The sequence below is a fragment of the Lynx canadensis genome, chromosome C2 (assembly GCF_007474595.2).
Source record: "Lynx canadensis isolate LIC74 chromosome C2, mLynCan4.pri.v2, whole genome shotgun sequence".
In the NCBI taxonomy this organism is placed as follows: Eukaryota; Metazoa; Chordata; class Mammalia; order Carnivora; family Felidae; genus Lynx; species Lynx canadensis.
Window position 1 is genome coordinate 143,710,719 of NC_044311.2, and position 20,238 is coordinate 143,730,956.

The 20,238-nt window shown below is 39.8% G+C and overlaps 1 protein-coding gene across 2 annotated transcripts in view; it reads right to left on the reverse strand.

The window, feature by feature from the left end:
- Positions 1-20,238, reverse strand: part of GRIK1 (glutamate ionotropic receptor kainate type subunit 1) — a 370,466-nt gene that overhangs the window by 40,468 nt on the left and 309,760 nt on the right. For both annotated transcript variants that reach the window (XM_030330322.1, XM_030330323.2), the window contains exons 8-12: positions 17,031-17,138; positions 9,225-9,338; positions 7,271-7,474; positions 6,106-6,329; positions 298-416 (exon numbers count right to left, since the gene is read on the reverse strand). In XM_030330322.1, the coding sequence (XP_030186182.1) occupies positions 298-416; positions 6,106-6,329; positions 7,271-7,474; positions 9,225-9,338; positions 17,031-17,138 (769 nt within the window). The remainder of the gene's footprint in view (positions 1-297; positions 417-6,105; positions 6,330-7,270; positions 7,475-9,224; positions 9,339-17,030; positions 17,139-20,238) is intronic.

Sequence of the window (20,238 nt, forward strand, 5' to 3'; positions counted from 1 at the left end):
CTGTGCAAATTTGTAAACCATTTCTAAGATACTTTAACCTTTACTTCCTTCTAGGAACATTTGTATTCACTGCTTGGTAGAAGTCTTATTTTAGAAATATAGCAAGAGGTTCCATTTAGTTCACATTTTTATCTTTGCTATTTTTAGAACTGGCTGGGAAGGTCAGGTTCTATTTTTTTTTTTGATTCCTGAGATGGTTTTTCAGCCTACCCTCTCGCTTTAGGGTGGAGTTTACCAGCAACAAAGCCTGTCAGCAGACTCTGGGATGCCTGTGACAAAGATGGGCAACCGATGTACCTTGCTGCATGAGAGCGCCAACTCCAAACCAGAAACTATTTAGTAAAGTAAAATTGTTTTCCACCACATCTGAGTCAGGGTTGCATGGGTGGGGGTTATACCACTCGTAGGGTGTAAACCTGCATAGTTAACAGAAACAGTCTGTAAACATCAGATAAATGCACGTGGCACCAGCAAAACTTGCTGAACAATACAGAAAACCCAACAATCAATGGTGAAAGTAATCAAACCCAAACAGTAAAGGCAATATTCATCAACTTACAGCTTTGGTGGGCAAGGTTCAAAGGAGACTTGAGACATTATATTTACCAAACTTCTTATTTCTAGGCCAAGTGCTTTGGTTGGCTGGAATTGTACGTCTCCGACCTACATTTACTGAATTCTTCTGAGTTTTCATTCATTTCCATTTTACTGAACAACTAGTTGGGCTGTAAAGAAAGGTTCACTCATCCCAAGTGTTTACCCCACCAAGCAGCAATGACTGCTACATACACTGGTTTCATACCAAGTGTCAAGATACTATGTTGCTAGAGGCTGGGGGACACAAAGTGAAGCGGTGCCTTGCCTGCGAGGGGCATCTGTGGACAGATGCTTAAAAGAAGTATGTGGTTTAATGATTTCATAACGCATCAAAAGACCTGCAATCGTGAAAAAATTAGTGAACAAAAAGAAGGTGTGGATTTGGGGTATATTCGATTTTGTTCAGTTCATATATGGAAAGGCAAATCATAATCTTTCAATGAAGAGACAAAGTTTAAACTTAGAAGTATCCTGGACCAGGAGATAGGGATAGGGTTCATGAGTGTTAACTCTATAGCTTGTCTCCCAGGAGAGCTTTACATTCAAATTTCCCTTTTGATTTGTTTTTATTTTGTTGATAGAATGACAGATTGTAGTCACTTGATCAGCAGTCCTAGCAGGTTAGGAAGTCGATCTTCAACAAGTCACTTAACCTCTCTGGCCTCAGTTTCCTTATTTGTAAACAAGATGGAATCCAGATATCTCTGGGATGTGTGAAAATAAAAATCTGAGGAAGAGATTTTTGGTTCTTTCTCTGTTTTTGAAAAATCTGTCTGGCCTTTGTAGCCCAAGGAGTTGCCTGCTCTGTGGTTATTTTGTAGGGCTATCTTGCCAAGGGGCACTTATTTTTCCAAAGAGACATTAGCAGATGCTCAGCAAAGTGATCTGGAAATGATTTAAAATGCAGGAGTCCTTAGGCTGGAAGCTTTGCCATTTGCCATTGGGTCCTTTGAATGCAAGCAGGAGCGTTAGAGTAATGTTAAAACCCCATAAAACCGATGAGAACATACGGAATGCTCTCCAGCCATAAGGTTTCAGCAGTAAACAATAGCAGGTTGCTGACACAATGGGGAGAACTGGGATTAAGGTGAATACATTATCTAGAGCGAAAAGCAGGGCACGCTATGAATCATGCCCAAGGAACTGGGCAGACCCTCTGAATGCAAAACCATTCCCTAAAACCCTGGACACCTTCTGGAAAGTGTACAGGGTCTCCTCATCGGAATTAGGGGTACCAGGATAACAGCCTTATAGTTTACGCCACAATAATGGTATCCAACTCATTACTGAACCTTCTCCACAGCTGCAGGGTTCACAGCGCAGGTTCCTGTGAAGCTTGTGAATATAGCTGCAATTGATAATGCCATGCCAATACATTTTAATTACTGTTTCAACAATATAATTAAGTTTTGAATTTATACACTCTTCTAACCATAGTAGTTTACTGAGCTGAAGAAATGAATACCGATATTAATGAACCCACTAATTGAAACAGTATGCACAGTAAAGATGCTGTTACTTCAACAATATCATTGTCACTTGTACAATAATTTTAAAATACTAATTGCAATAAATTAGGAGGCTCATGCACTCAAAAGGAGGAGTTTTCTAAACAGACCATAAAACCTGGCAACCACTAACCCCCTGATAGTCAGGTATTGCTTCCTCATGTATGCTCTGATCAATGACCTCACCACTTCCTCTTTGAAATTCTGCTTTTAACTTGTGTCAGTGTTTCATACTTTGCAGTTCTAAGTGAACAATTAGTCTAATTTTCTATGGAAAAAAAGAAAACTGCCTAAGCAGCAGTATGACTCTGCCTGGTCTGCAGAGATATTTGAGGTTCTTTCTCTCTAGGACTCGGAGTGATTTGGGGTTGGACTGAGGACTATTAGCTATCAGTAGGATCCTGGGCTATAAGACACTGGTTTTTCATAATGCAATAGACCCACCTGTTGCCTGGATGTAGATATTTCAGTTTGAAATGCCCAGTGCCTGCTTAAAGGTAGCCAACGTGACAGCAATGTCAGCATCAGGAAGGCTGGGGGGAAATTAATATAGGACCCGCACAATGATGTTCTGAAGTTGCTATTCCCAATTGATACTGATCTTTAGTAAAATAACAGAGAAAGGTACAAATGTGCTTAGAATCTGTGTCAAAATTTGCATATAAAGGAGTAGCATTATGTTGAAATATAAAGGTTCATCTTGGGTTTATGTTTATATATGCCAAGCTTTTACTTGAATGAAAGATATAAAACAATCTGCAGACTGAAGATCTCTAATTAAGGGATTCTTTTTATGGCTGAGAATGAATATTGGACCTCATGAAGAAAGGGAGATATGTTCATCTTTTAAAGGGGAGAGCTCTATTTGAGTTTGTGATATAACCACTGGGTTTGTATTACAACCTTTGAGTTACAGTCAGTTTGTTTTTTGCCAAAGCCAACTTAGAAAATGTTCAGGTTTAAGAAGGCAAACATAAATCATAAAATGTAAGCAGACATTATGTCTGGATATTTGGTTTATTTAAATTGTGTATTCATGATGGACATAATTCTTTGGGGTTGAATATTTTGCAAAAAGCAATTAAAGAATGTTAACCACAAAACAAAAACACTGAGATGCACATTTACAGAATCATAAACTAAACAAGTCATAGTAACTTAAATTTTTATGGTTTTCCTTAGTTTGTCTAACTTTATGAATTCAATTCAGTTTAGCAAATGATTTTTAAGCATCTATCTAGTGAGAACATTAGTCCAAAAGCGGTGATGGGCTTTATTTTTTCCCCTTTAAAAGGACATAAAAGGATACACTTCAAAACGCAAATTCAAAAGCCTCTCTAGAGCTAAAGATGATTAGGAGATTAACTTTTTTACTTCTACTTCACTATTTTGAATGCAAACCACTAAGGTGATAACAGAAAGCTGTTTCACATCTTAGCTTCTTGGTGCAGAGTGACCAAGTTCATGGTCTCTAGCTATGATGGTGGGAATTAAAAGTGAAGTGGCACGTATATTCAACAAGGATTTTGTCTTTGGGAATCACCTCCAAAATATATTTAGTGGCTTTATGAAGTAGAAGTGGAAATGGATTCAAGGGTGTTGAGATGAATATAGTTGAGAGGATGATCCCCATGGCAGTGCACCTGTGTACCTCAGGGAGTTACTTCCCACGTTCCACCACCATGCTGTTTGCAAGTGTGCATTGGATGCATACAATTCCACCTTTCCAAAACCCAGAGTGAGAGGAGAGGTAGCAAGTAGGGGGCAACAAGGAGAATAAACTAAATGAAGAGCTGGTTTATAAATGGTGCTGTCGGTGAGTAGGAACACTGAGTGGATAGTATTGATTGCGGGGTGTGTTCTTAATAGAAATAGAATGAAGTCACAAAATATAGGGCTCTGGGTCACTAACAGCTGATAGAGAAACAACCAGAGTAAGGAGGGGAAAACGACCGAATGTTACATTATTCGGACATGTTCGGATGGCAAAAATAAGGCAAGTGAAAGGCACAGTTGGGGTTGAGTGTAAGGATACATTCAGCCCGTATGCTTATAAGAACTTCTGGATGCTGCTGACATGTTTTGTTTCCCACTGGCCATGATCAAATCAGTATGCTAAATATTTGGTCATCAACATTGTCTTGCCTCTTCTACTCATCAACATCACTGCCTAGACAGAACCACAGACTGGGGGATATGGAAACCCACTTCCCTCTGCTGTTTGGTTTGCTCCACTGTCTCCAATATCACCCAACAGATGCGGGCCCCAGAGCAGAGGAATGGAACAACGAGCCAAAGTAAAATGTCTTATCCATCGTTACAATGTACATCAAGTAGTCATGTTTGAAATAGCCATTCTAGGGCTGTATTAATTTCACTTAGTAGACCGTAATGAGAAATGCACCCCCAAAGCTCAGCAACTTGTCTCTGAAAATTTGATACCCAAAGCAACATCTTCTTTAATTATTTAAAACATTGTCTCTGAATCTTGGTGCTGTTGACATTTAGGGGTAATTCTTTATTGTGGGGAGCTATGTGCCTACTGTAGGACGTTCAGTGGCATCTATGAACTGTACCCACTTTATACCAGTACCGTTTTGCACTCTTGGTTGTGATAACCAAAAAAATGTTTTTAGAACATGGCCAAATGTTAGCTGAAAGACAAAGTCTCTCCTAGTTGAGAACCATTGATTTAGAGCACTAAAGTACCAGAGGATAGTATCACTATACTACTTTTAACATATTATTTTTTTGTGGTACGACATATGGAAGAGAACTTTGATCATTGCTTAAATGTAGTTAATAGTTGGGCAAAATCTGGAAGCTGATCTGGGGTCTGGTAATGATAAGATATGGGGTATGGAGAAAACATTTATTTCCTGTTGAATATATAAATACCCACATGTGAGAGCACACATTCATTCAGTTTGACCATATGTGCCTCATGGATCTCTAAGACTTTTCTATCCTGGGTTGTTTTCCCAAGCATTCCTTATAATTATGCCAGGGAAAGAGTTCCTTGGCATTCATCAAAACCAGAGAGTGGACAATGACAGAGAGCTAGCCTGAAGAAATTTTTCTCATCGAAATTCCTGGCGGGAAAACAAAAATTGATCAGGGAAGAAAGTTCACTGAGTTTTGTTGAAAGATTAAAAAGATTGAAAATGAGTGGGGGACATACAAAAGCAATTATTTTTTTACACGGTCCATCTAGGGATATCAAATGTTTAAGCCAACAGAAAGAGAAAATAGCTGTGTTTCTTTCAAATTCACCATCAAAGGTATTTAGAAAATATCATCTACTAAAAGGTATAAAAATCCTTTGAAGAATGGTGGAAAGTGGAATGGTTAAATATAGAGTTATCTCAGGAAAAAAAACCTAAACTGAATCATCAATGGTAGCATAAATATTTCATGCCTCTAGACTCTACATGCTAGTAATTTTTCTTTTCATAGTTATTTCTAGAATTCTCTTTAACTCTCTATAGTTTTAAAAAATAAATTTTATAAAATCTTCAAAGTATTTTTCTTTGTTCCTGAGGATTCATGACCTTGTTTCATCCCAGTATTTCTCATTTGCTACAACAATTACTAGATAACTTTCTCCTGTTTTGCTTAACTGAATATTCCAGGGGTCAAGTGTCTGGACAGCATTTTACTCTTCCTGTTGAAATGTTTTAGATTTATTAGGTGAGCTGTTGCTTTTGTTATAATATAATTCAGGGAAAATGGGTAAATGAACATTTTATGTTGCTTGAAATACTGAGAAAGTTAAATTCATATAAAAAATATCTTCTTGTCTTTTAAAAGTAACTTTATAAAAAATTAGAAGATACTCATTTACAGCATGGCCTTTGTGAGGGCAAACTTGACAGAATGGAGCAGTAGGCAAAACTAAAATAACACTTTAATGTTCTTAACCTATATTTACCTCTAGAACATACATGTCAGTCTGAGGCACACCTAGATCTCTGGTAAATTCAGTAGTTCTCGAACTCACCTTGCAATCACAAAGAGTACACAACTGACTCCCAAGCAGGCTAAGAGCACATACATCCAAATGTCAGGAGACAGGGGGTTGAGGAAGGAGAACACTCCTGGATTGGTACCATTGGGCTTCCGGTAGAGAATGCTGATACCCAGGGTCATGAAGGGCTTGGAGAAGTCAATGACTTTCTCCCGAACATAGGTAATGGTTAGAGGAGCCACTGCCAGATCAGCCTTCTGCAAAAGCAAGTTTGAAATCATTGTCTTATTTGTATCACTTCCCAGCAAATGTCTGGACGGTTCTGGGTACTCCTGATCTATACTTCTTTTTTTTTTTTTTTTTTTTTTATTTTTTTTTTTTTTTTATTTTTTTTTTTTCAACGTTTATTTATTTTTGGGACAGAGAGAGACAGAGCATGAACGGGGGAGGGGCAGAGAGAGAGGGAGACACAGAATCGGAAACAGGCTCCAGGCTCTGAGCAGTCAGCACAGAGCCCGACGCGGGGCTCGAACTCACGGACCGCAAGATCGTGACCTGGCTGAAGTCGGACGCTTAACCGACTGCGCCACCCAGGCGCCCCTATACTTCTTAATTTCAAATGTTTTTCATGCAAGAAGCTTCTGTAATGATTGGCTTTACTATAAAAGCAGTTGATTTACACAGTTAGGTTTGTGAAATGGTAGTTACTAGCAAAGAGAAGCCAGAAGGTATAAAATACACACACACACACACACACACACACACACACACACACACACAGACATACACACATTCTGGAAGTAAATGGAAGAAAAATTTGCAGGGGTATGTCTTTAAAAAGGGCATGTAAATAAAGCAAAAAAGGAGCCACTTGGTCATAAAATCAGCTGACAAGATGAGACTTTGAGCTGCAAACTGTAGAATTCTTTATCAAATTTAAGAATCACTCAGGTTTACTCTTCCGTATGATGGATGGATCCATACATTTTTGTCCCCAATTTGTGTCCTTACTTGCCCTTCTACATAAGCAACTCTATTTCTACATTGTTTCCTTCTACTTTTTAAACCATTTTTAGGATTCAAATAAGTGTAACATTTCTTCCGATGCTGACTTAGAATCATTTTTTTTCTTTGACTTCTAGCTATGCATTTTATCAGACACTTAAAACTCAACTATAAGACATGCATTTTTGCTTACATGATCTATAAGTTCTTTGACCATTCCATTCCACTCTCCTTTGTCATTCTGGGCTCCATATTTGCCATCAGGGACGAGTTTGACATCATAAATGAAGCCCAAGATGTTTGACAATTCTTTCAACAGATCCAGGCAATACCCTTCAAATCTGTCATTTCCATACAAAGGCTTATCAGATTTCCTGTACATCACATAGGGTTCTTCCTATATGAAACAAACCAAATATGAAAGCCCTGTTATAATGGAAGGCAGAATTTACTTACACAAGCTCCATCCGCAGTCAGAAGATATAAAATATTTGAAAATGATGATTAGGATATCAGAGTAAGGAAGTTAGTCACTCACCATGCTGCCTTCCCTAAACTCATCTTCCCTGTACCCTCTTACCTCTCTCTCCTCGGTGTGTGAATGAGAATGTTTTCCTCCACTGTTGAGGGCAGGGCTGTGAGTGAAACATGTGATAGAGACACAGTCACATTTGGACCTGAGGTCCAGCAGTGAGGGGACTGGAAGACCAGATGTCTGCCTGTCTGGTCTTCATCTGTACTCACACCCGGACTTCCTTTGCATGACTGACCTTCCCTCCTGGCTTTTACATAAGAGCTTTACCTACTAACAAAAAGGAAATCTAAATCAGCAAATATAACCTCTTGCTTTTCAGACATCCTATCTACTAGTCTCATTTCCTCATCTCTCAGTTAAATTTCATCTCAGTTTCAATATTCACTTTTATCTACATATTTTGGTTCGTTTCCTTCCGGGTGTCTTGTTCAAAGACGATTTCTAAGTCTTCTTATATTATCAGTTCCATTTTCTTATTTGAACTCACCTCAAATCTTATATCTGGTAATTCTTTGCTTATACACTTACATAATAAATCCCTTATTCTACGAATAATGGACATTTCCTCACTATCACATATCTTTAACCTTATTCTCATTTGGCTAAATGAAAATTTATTGTATTTTATAACATTATAATAATTTCATTACCGATAGGCCCTTTTACTCCTCGTTATACATTTTTTACTCCAGACATTTAAGACCCATTTAGGCTTATCCTCAAACAAACTGATAGAAATAGAAATCTACATTTCCATGTGATAGTTCCTGAGAAAGGAGTCACAGAAAAGCAAAACTGTTTTTTATCATGGATGAACAATTCTCAGAAGTTAACAGGTTTAGAAATAAATTTGTCCAACACTATGGACTGAATCAAATAAAGCAAGAATGTCTGAAAGTGAAGATTTTAGAGGTGGAAACTCCTGTCCTTTATTCCTTGGGTTAGGGTTGGAAAAGAAGAAAAATGGACAACCTGTGGATGTACAATGACTGGATAGGAGTATGATCAGGATTCTAATAGGAAGCAGGAAGTATCCTTACCTGGGCTTTTGAAAAACCCCTTAGTAAATGGGTTATTTATGGAAGAGTGAGCAGGTCAAAGAAGCCAATAGGAATGCAGGTGAGAGGAAGGGTAGGGTATTGACATTCCAAGACCAACATAATCAGGAAGCTGGTAGCACTTAGGGCTCAGGCAGGCAGGAAAAAAGAGTACTCCTGGAGTCCAGGACAGCAGAAGTCTAGAAGCAGGGTCATTGACAGAATAAGAGCTGTGGTTGTGAAGGACAGAAGTTCTGAGAAAACCATTGGATGTTCTTACTTCTCTTTTCCCTACTTCCTTGGTCTCTTGTCTCCTTGGTTGAAAACAACCACCAGCCAGAGAGCAAGGGAGACTAATTGGATTGGGCTAGAGAGTGGAGTGAGGCTGAGTTGAGAATGGATCCAAGGTGGGAGATATTCAGAACATTGTTGGAAGCTTCTAATTCAATGCAATTATAGGTATATACAAATATAAATTTTTAGTGTCCTAATTAAAAATAGACATTTGCAGAAAAAAATGTTTAAAGTCTAGGGTAGGAGTCCAGATAAGACACCCTGACTTCCAGTCAACTTACCAAAATGGTGGTGACTATGAGTGTTCGGTTGGCCAGTGAATCAGTGATGTTGTTGGACCTGTCTTTGTTGCCATCGGTCATGTTAAGGCCACTGTTGGAGTTCCAAATCCCAATCTACACAGAACACAATACATCAGAGGCTGCTGGCTTGTCAGTGACCCCATTTACATCAAAGAGAGGCCCCTTCTAAACCAGGAATGGACACAAAAGCTTAGAGTCTGGGGAGAAGACACCAGGGCATCACATTGAAGCTACTAACTGTGGGAAAATGAAACAATGAAGGAATGAGTGTGTACATAGAACAGGGAAAATTTGTGCCATTTGGGATAGAGTGGGGAGAGATCTTTTCATTTGTGAATTTATTAAACTCATTGTTCTTTGTTAATTTAAGAATTCTTAGATGAGTATCAGATTTTTCTTCCAATATGTATTTGTTGAACACCTATTTTATGCCATGTATTGTTGTGGGCATTGAAGGACATAGCAATGAACAAAACAGACAAGAATTTCTTCCCTCATGGAGCTTACATTCTAGTGATACAAACCTTCCATTGCCAAAGTGGTACCATCAGTGCCTTTAAAATTTATAAGGAATGGGATGAAAGGAGCAAAGTGGATGATGGAGAGATGGGGTATCTAAAAGGGAAAAAATAAATGGAAGAAAAAAGTGTGGATGAACAGTAGACTAAGTTCTGAGCCTGGCTTCATTGAGGAGCCAGTGCTGGTTGAGGGTGCCTGTCATGGCCTATACTAGGACTGCTCATACCTCTGCTGTAGGCTCATCCTCTGTTATTCTTCTGTTGTTATGTCTGTGCACTTGACTGTGAACTCCTTCAGTGAGGGTATTCATTCTTATTGATCATTGTTCTTCCTATCACAGAACCACCCATGGCGATTACTAGTCAGTGAAACCCATTGCTCTTTTAAAAAATAATGACCCACAATTTTCTCCAGTGGCCAAGTCACTCCTGCATTAGTAGGCCCTGGAGAAGTACATTGATTTGTTTAACTTCTGGAGAAAACCAGGAGAAAAGCCTCAGGGAACTGAACTATTTATCTGAAGCCGTCTGTAGGCATTTATTGCCCGCCTGGTGAGACAGACGTAATGCAGGTGTGTTTCAGAGCTGGGCAATCTAGCTGCTGTGTGACCTTGGACAGGCTGATAACCTTTCTGAGCTTTGGTTCTCTAACTGTAAAGTACGTCATCTGGATATTGACACAATCAAATAAGAAGATGCACATGAAAATCTTGATCGTTTTAAGAGCTACACAAACATTAGTAACAAAGGACATTGAAAGGACTGCCCCAGTAATTTCTTCAAGCTTGCTCGGTTGTGAAAGAATTTGGATGGTGAGTGAAATATTTATTTATTTAATTTAGAGGCAGGTAAAGTATATCCATGAAAGAGAGGGGCAGTTGTGGAACACTAACACTTGGAAAGACTCTGGGATTGGCTGGGTGGTCCTATGCTTGATCCCTAAATATATTCTCCCAGTGGGAGGACATTGCCTACCTGGGCAGAATATGAGTTTTACAGACAGATTTTTGTCCAGATCGTAGCTTTGCAATGTGCCAGCAGTGTGACCTTGGGTAAGTTCATTAACCCTGCTGTGCCTCAATGCCTCACCAGCAAAATGGAGATATAAGGGCTTTTCTGATAGTTAAATAAAATATCACCAGTGGGAATGTTAGGCCTCTTCTTCCTTTTCTATTCCTTTACTTTGATTTATTGCCTAAATACAGCAGCTGGAAATTCATTTAGCTTGACAAATACTCTTTTTAGAAACGTAAATTTTTGAGGAAGTTTCAAGGACTATCCCACATTCACACACCAGTGTGAACTATTTCAATGTCACTGTTTTCTTTCTATACTTAGTAAGAGTTAGTTGACTGGTGAAATAAGGAGACAGGTCTAGGTAAGTGGGAGTGTGGGGTAGTGTTTGCATTTGGAAGTATTTTAAGCCTATCTGTAATGAAGTTCCTAGAAGTAGGATTGGGATGTAGGACACCACCTTTAATAACCATTCAGTCTTTCCACCATCAAGGCCAATGCCTGTCATAGAATGCATACAATGCATACAACATCTGTAAGTCATGGAATCTTCAGATTTCTTTGGTTGGCTCTAAAGCCAGGAAAGGGAGACAACTTTTTCCTTACCCTTTTTGCAACTTGTATTCATTCTCCCACTTTTTTGGGGGGAAAGACCCTTGTTTCTAGGAAACATAACTCATGCTAAATATACCTGGAGTCTGTTGGTTTTTATCCAAAGCTATGTTTTAGGTTGTGACCAATTGACTTCTCACTCAATGAAGGCAGTGTGTAAATTGGGCTCTGGCTATATACTTCTAATTAAAACTTGACTTAGGCACTGGGGAGAATGAAACCTAACTTTTAATTAAGTATTGGAAAGTGGAGACAATAACTGTTTGTAGCCAATATGTTAAGTAATGGGATGTGTCCTCTTTAATTTCTATTAACATCAAGTGTGTGTTTACAGGAACTATACTAATATTTGAAATTGGCAGCATTGAACAGCCTTATAATATCATTCTCTTTTAACCTATCAAACTTGAAACTCTAGACAAATGCACACCACAGCTTAACGTCCAGCTCTGACTTCTTTTACCAGCCCTACCATAAGTGAGGAGGTCAGGTATCATTGCTACAGCATTTCCGATCAGCTGAATCCCAGAGTCCCATTCAATGTGAACTTTCTTCTACAAAATGAGAAATGGGAGAATATATTTTTCTACTGTCTGTGTAACAGAAGTTCTTTCAAATCTAGACTAAAAGAGTATCAAATTATGGTCAAGGTCAGGTTATTCCTGGGAGGTGGACAGTGTATAGTTTGAATGACTACAGCCTTCTGTTTTCAAATTGTTTCATCAGCAAAACAGAAGTGTGTGTGTGTGTGTGTGTGTGTGTGTGTGTGTTTTAAACCTAAATAGTCAACTGGCTTTATCTGTTAATTAAGTGGACAGATCAGCAAATGAATGTCTCTTTCTGAAGAAGCAAGATCTCATGAGTCATGCGTATTGGAGGGAGGGATACAGTTAACCAGATGCCTAGACATTTTGCATTTCAGTCTTGTTCTCTGACCTTGGAGGAGTGCCTCTAGGAAGCAGAACCTCAATTTTCAAACTGTAGAGCAAAAGCCGACAGCAGTAATTTAGCAGTGAGAAGCAGCAGAGGGTTGGATCAATTATTCGTGGGGAGGAACACTCAAGAGCTAAATTGTCTGGTCCTGCCTTCTCTCACTTTGTAAACGGGCATGCGGGAGCAGCCATTTATTATCTCGGACAACCAAGGGAAGCTTCTAAGAATGAGTATCCAGATGACATTAAGCAAAAAACGACACAACAAGGGCACCTGTGTGGCTCAGTTGGTTAAGTGACCGACTTTGGCTCAGGTCATGAGCTCGCGGTTTGTGTGTTTGAGCCCCACATCGGGCTCTGTGCTGACAGCTCAGAGTCTGGAGCCTGCCTCAGATTCTGTGTCTCCCTCTCTCTGCAAGTTCCCCATTTGTGCTCTGTCTCTCAAAAATAAACATTAAAAAAAAAAACACTTAAAAAAAACCACTACACAACAAAAAAGTGTTCGGAGAGTGACAAGCATCCATTTTCCAAATACAGAGAGTGATTCACGTAAAGTCAAAATCCAACAGTGAGGAGTGAAATATCAAGTACTTAGGAAAGAAAATAAAAGACTTGTCTGTTTCTTATATCATGAGACTCATGAACACACATTTTTGTGACAGACTTTGTAAAGGTTGCTACATCCTCTCTTGGAAAAAAATCCAGGCTGACAATTCTATACTCAATAGGGTCAGTGTGCAAAGAGTTTTTGGAATTTGAATGTGAGTCTTATTGGGACGGGACAGTAGGTCTTACAGACTAGTGCTCAGGCTACTGTAAATCGTTGATGAGCAGTCATAACACACAACAGCACACCACAGCATCTGCAACTTACAATGTGAGCAGTGATAGGTCAACAGGAAGGAAGAGACACCAAGGCATGGAGGTGCATCCCCAGGAAATGTGTTGGGGGGGTGATTGTGGCAGTTTAGTGACAAATGAAGGACATTCCCCTCCCCTGCAGGGAATTTCAGAGCTTGGATTCCATTCCCGAGGATATTTGGTTTGAATTAATTCAACACTGCATAAAGTGCCTGGAGTCTCAAGCTGGATTAGTGGAATAAGCTTCTTTCTGGGCACCAGTTAGGTTCATCTGTTTATTAGCAGGGAGGAAACGAGATTGCCTTCTCTATGGCTTTGGTCGCCTGATTCACTGAAGATTAAAACAAGGTTATTAAACCTACCTTTTTTTTTGAACTTAAAAGGACATTTTTGAACTCACCTATGGAATACGACCAGGAGAGAGACTAGCTTTTGGACCACGGGGGAGAAACTGTTTACACTTTCCATGACTTAACTGATAATTTGAAAGATAAAAGGGAACCTGACAAAACCAGCAAGTTGAACAACCTGAAGTAATTTCAGTTGCATCCGTCAATCGCTAGAGAGTTTAGCAATTAGACTGAGAGAGAGAGAATGGAAGACAGTGTCTGCCTATCTCTGGGACATTTTCCTGATCCAAATGTTTTTAATGTCTCACATTTGCTTATATAATAAATCTGTGCACATTCATTGACAATATGATCCTGTACAATAAACTATGAAATAGGAGGTGTTAGAATTTACAAGATAATCTCATTTCCCTTCCAACATCGCTAATGTTTTTGTCCTCTGAAAACCGTGGTTCTGAAACAAATTGCCAGGCAATATGCACTGACAAAGATCCTATGCAAAACAAAGAGAGTTCATAAGAAAAGGGAATTTCTGAAAATGGCATATATTTTGTGATGGTGACATTGAAGGACATGTCTTAGCCTTCTGAGCCTTAGCCTATCTGATGAGTCCGATGGATCAAATCTATTGCTGTTTTCATGCCCCTTTGGGAAAATATTTTGTGATTTGAGAAGGAATGTAAATGGACCAGTGTCTACCTTTGTGGCAATAACCTGCTTTCAGTCCTAAACGGGGCTGATCCTGCCTGGGAGAAACGACAAATAATCTAAGGGGAAATATTTAATCCATCATTATTTAATCCATCTCAAGCCTGCTTTCAATTCATGGGTCACGTTGTTGAGAGACAACATATTTAATCAGCCCGTTCTCCCTTTATATATAGACAGACTATCGCCGCTAAACTGCATTTAGAGATCTACTGGTCTGGCAAAACTGGAAAGTTGAGGTTTTCCTCTGACACTCCCCACTCCCTCCCTCCAGATTTCCTGCCATTTTTGTCCGAGTACAAACCTTCTTCCACACTTTATATAAGTGTTTAGACACTTCGCCAGCAGCCTTGGTTTTCAGAGGGAAAAATAAAAATAGCACTTATTAAAACGGAGCATGGAACCCAGATGGTCGCACGGTGTGCGAATGCTCGGAGCGTCCCATTCCCCACCCACCGTTTGGAATCTTGCACGTTAATTCAACATAAAGCCTGAACACAGGTACAGTCAAGAGACGAACTAAGTACTTGGGTCCCACAGAAGTTACTTCCTTTTGGTAATGCAGCCTACTGTTCACTTTACCTGTCACACACCCCCAAATGACTTAAAGTTCTTGTGAATATGCACAACTCTGTGGAGTGAAAGTGTCTTCCTCATTCTTTAAGAAAGCCTGTTCAAGAAAGCCTTTAGGCAGAATCAATCCACACACACACACACACACACACACACACACACGCCATTCCTAAGCAAGAAGAAAGCACTCTAAGCTTGATGACATGTTCTTTGATTATGGGCCTCCAGGCAGCAGAAACTTGAGTGGAAGTGAAAAAGTGAGCTTTTTCTAACAATTTTCTCTGTGGACCCTGCGAGAGGCCGACATGAAAAGATTGGGCATCTCCTCCCGTGGCTCCTGAGAGAGATGGGCTGGCTTCCCCATTGCCTTAAGGCCCAGTCAGCCTTCTCAGGAATGGAGCCCAAGTCACCTGAAGAAAGAAAAGTTATTGCAAACAATGAAGAGATAAGACACAAATGGAGAAAACACTTTCATCTAATTTGATTTTGCCTTTGATGGAAAAACACCAGTGGAGTGTGCATAATATTGCAGTGTATAAATAGCTATGAAGGCGTAAGGATGGCTCCATCTCGTTCATCACACGTCAGAGCCAGAACGATGTTTCCTGAACAGCTTTTCTTTCCCTCTCAGTTCTATGCATTAACAGAAGGAGCGGGGAGAGAGGCATGCACAGAGGAGCAGCCATTAGACGCGTTCAGTCCCTAAAAGTATTGTCTTTCCTTTTGTTCCCACAGTCCACGATGGAGGTGAGATGGCTCTGTCAGAGCAGGTTTAACGAACAGACCAGCAAATCTGAGTGAAGAGACCCCAGAGAGAGAGAGAGAGAGAGAGAGAGAGAGAGAGACAAAGAGAGGTGGGGAGGGGGGAGGGACTGAGAGAGAAAGAGAGAAACAGAGAGCCAGAGATCCAGAGAGAGAGAGTCAGAGAGAGGTAGAGACAGGAAGAGAGAGGGCATTTTTGAAATGGGAACCTGTGTAGATAATGTGTACCCTCAAAGCTGCAAAGTAATTATTTCCCTCAAACATTTCCACACCAGTGGTCACCATCTATTACATTCAGCCTGATTAATCTTTGTTTGTTTTAATTAAGCTATTTGGGGACGGGGCATAGTCAGGACCTTAAAAAAATATGTGTCATTTCACAAAAGCAACAGAACAGAAATGGAAATCTCATCTCATTTTAAAAATCATCCCAAACATTTCAATTAAGTTAGTAACTGATGGTTCCCAAAGCCAGTCTTTTATAGGAGACATATCTTGTGCACTACAGTAAAAAAAATGTTGGATCACAGAGTTTTGATTTCCAGATGATTGTTTTGGGGGTTTCAAAACATTTTTTTGTCTAGCATCCCAAAGGGCAAAATCTTCACAATATAAATGTTATTTAATTCTAGCACATAATTGTGGATAATAAAATTGGTATAATAAAATACACTGAGTCGAATTCTATTTTTTAATTATTATTTAACGAAATAGTTCATATTTGCATTACTTGAAATTAGCAAATATGGAGCTTGAAACCTTGCGAGATTAAGAATTACAACTAAAGTAATCCGAAAATCAAGGGGCACCTGCCTGGCTCAGTTGGAGGAGTGTGCAACTCTTGATCTTGGTATTGTGAGTTGGAGCCCCACATTGGGTATACAGATTACTTAAAAATAAAAACGATATTTAAAAATAAGATCAAATAATTCTAAGATCAGAACCCAGCATTAAAATGCATTTTGGGGGGCATATTTCCTCCTAAAATTAAGAATCCAGTAAGCCCTTTCTATCCTACTTTAGTCTGTCCCTCTGTCAACCAGTCTCAAAAAGGAGTGCAATTCAAATTCATTTCTGAGTAAAATTTGGATGCCATTCCATAGATGAATCGTTGACAAACTCCTTATTTTCCGAGTCTAAACTCAATTTCCTGAAACCTTTCAGAAGTGGGGCTAATGACACCCCACCCACAGGACGATAGTTATTAATACTGTAATCATGCCTGCTGCATAAACGAAGAAGTATATGAATGTTAGCATTGCTATTAATAACATACAATTTCAGAATCTAGCATGTCAACATCTATCAGCAGAGCAGGGAGAGAGAGTTCCAGAAAACTGGACATACATGAACATGTTAAGAGAATCATTTTATCATTCCCTACTTGTACGTGCAATTAAAACGCTTGAACAGTTTTCTTTATTTTATTCTTAAATTTATTATTGAGAAGGTTACCTTTTCAGTTCCTTCCTCTTTGAGACTAATAATATCCAGATCAAAATCCTTCCTCAAGCCATCGGTTTTATTGAAGGTGATACGCCCGGTCAGGCCATCCCACCGAGCCTATGGACAAAAGGAACGCGGCATTACTATTTCACACTTATCATAATCCTAACACCATCAAAACTGTAATACCTCAAATTCATCACAGTATCCAATTATTTGGTTTCGTCGTGGTGTTAGAAAGCATTGTGTTGCTTCAGTGGCTCGATGGCAGAGCACTTCCCTGTTTTATTAGCACTCATTTATTTGGGCAGTTCGAACACCCGACATCAGTCAAATCTGTGATAGTGACAATCTAAATGGGCAGTATGGAAGGAATGGCTGTAAAATAGTCTGCACATGGAGTAAACAAAGTCTGGGCAGCCGTAATGTTGTCTTTCAAGGTCAAACCAAATCCCTTGTAAGGTACTTGTATATGGGGAAGTATCCCCACCCCCACTAATTTTCTCTGTGAAAAGGATATAATCCAGTGATGTGTAATCAGATTTTTAGGGTGTTTGAGATTTAGGCCTTCCACTGTCATTTGGCCATGACATTGGTTTCCTGTAGCTGCTGTAGCAAATTATCACAAACCGGGTGGCTTAAAACAACAGAAATTTGTTCTCTCATAGTTCTGGAGGCCAGGAGCAGACATCCAAAGTCAGTAACTCTGAGCAAAATCAAAGCGTTCAACAGGGCCATGCTCCCTCAAGGACACTCATGGGAGACTCTGCTTCTTGACTCTTCGTGTTTCTGGTGGCTGCCAGCAACCTTTGCCCTGTGGCTGTATTTCTCCAATCTCTGCCTCTGTGGTCACATTGCCTTCCTTTCTTGTGTGCAATCTCTCTCTACTCTTTCTCTTGTAAGGGTACTTCTGATGGCATTTAAGGCCCATGTAGATAAACCGGGATACTCGCCCCATCTCAAAAATCCCTAACTTAATTGTATATGCAAAGTCCTTTTATTTTTTTGCCAGAAAAGACAACATTTACACATTCTATGGATTAGGACATGGGTACCTTGAAAGGAGAGCCATTATTCAGCCTGCCACGTGTATCCACATCATTTTAGGAACTAGAAATCACAGCAGCCTGCTTTCATAGAACTCGCCCTGGACATCTTTGGTGGTTTTTTCATTAAACAGAAAATAGTGGCCCTAGCTTCAGCCTCAATCTTTAGATGATTTTTGGCAATCTTGCCTAATTTGAGTTGACTTATAAATGAGGATACGAGGAAACTCAGTCCTTTGTATCTCCCTAGCTGGTTCTGCTTTCTCCTGACTTTACCAAATTCACTGGACATTTGTGAAATGTGCAGAAAATCCTGAAAGTTACTGTGTTCACACCATGTGTACCTGTTGACTGTATTTACCCGTGTGGCCAATGCAGTGGGAAGAGTATGAGTTTATCACAGAGCTGGGTTTGAATCTCTGAAGTGTGACTTCACTTAACCTGAATCTGGGTTGTCTCAGATTTCAGCGTCTGGTCCGTGCAGGGTTTCTGCGAGATTTAAATGGCACTTCACACAATCTTAACTCACTGAGAGCACTGAAAAGTTAAACAATGATTCTTTTTTACAACTATCTCTCATTTTCCTTCTCACATTCCCCACAAGCTCTGAAGTTTGGCCTTTATTGCCTCACATGTCAGGACTCACATCTGTAGTCTTTTCTGGGATCTTCTGTTTTTCATTTTCCAAATCAACGGTAGGTTCATTACCCCAAAATACAACTTTCATTCTCATGCAATTTCCCCCAGCACATAAAACACATAACCATGTACTTCTTGCCACCTACAAATTAGTCTAAACCTTGACTTTATAAGATGTTCAGTTATCTGGTTAAACATTACCTCTGGATATGTCCATGAGGGTGTTTCCATTTACTGAATAAAGCAAATGCCCTCCCTACTGCGAGTGGGCATTATCTAATCCATTGAGGGCCTGAATAGAACAAAGAGGCAGAGGAGGGGAAAATATGCTCTCTTTGTTTGACTGAGCTGAGACGTTGGTCTTCTGCCCTCGGACAAGGATTTAACACTATGGGCACTGCTGGTTCTCATCTTCTCTGTGCCAGAACCTATCTGAGAATATAGCACTTACCAGTTTACGGTTTAGTAGGAACAAGAACATGAATGTATGTCAATGCGGCACCATGAGTAGTGAGGATAAAGGTTTGCACGCAGTATTTGAAGAAAGGAGTATGGAGCAGAAGTACTTGTCCCAAATGCCTGGAAAGAAAGACCCAGAAAAGGGCTCTGGCAGGAAAGAATGCCTAAGCTCTCAAAGGATGAGAAGCTGGCCAGGCAAAGATTCACAGTCTGAGTAAAAAACATATACAGGGTAAATCCTGTCTGCCATGGATCCATAACGCAAGGTAAGGAATGATAAGAAATGGGTCTAAGAAGGCAGGAAGACACTCGATCATAAAGGTGTTATGAATCATATTAGTTTGCTTGGACTTTGTAGACACATGGGAATCATCAGAGTGGATTTTTTATTAAACTTTTTCTTTTCATTGTTTAATTTTGAGAGAGAGAGAGAGAACGAGAAGGGGAGGGGCAGAGAGAGAGGGAGACAGAATCTGAAGCAGGCTCCAGGCTCTGAGCTGTCAGCACAGAGCCTGACGCAGGGCTCGAACCTACGAACCATGGGATCATGACCTGAACCAAAGTTGGATGCTTAACCAGCTAGGCTACCCAGGCACCCCAGTCATCGGAGTGTTTTAAGTCTAGGAATGTCATGGGCAGATGTGCACTCCAGAGAGATCATTTTAGCAGAACTAGGGAAGAATGACTCAAAGATCAAGACTGTAAGCAGGGGATTGGTTAGAAGGTCGTTCTCACAGAACAAAATGAAACATATTCACATGCCCATCTGTGAACCTAGGGATAGCACAATCCCTTCATCTCCCTGTCCCACCAACTTGCACACCATGAAGTGTTAATGGAAATAGTTCCACAGCAGGGTGGCCAGTTTCAGGAATAAAACATTGCCATCAAAGTTCTTATAGAAAGAATAGTGAATGGAATCAATTTAAGTATCAGGAACTAACACAATAAACCCAAACATACTTTCTGGCTACCATGCAGATGGCATGTTAGTCATGACAGAAGTAAACATTTTTTCACATGATAATGCTGGCAGTTGAATCAAATTCATGTCAGGAAATGATATGTGGACA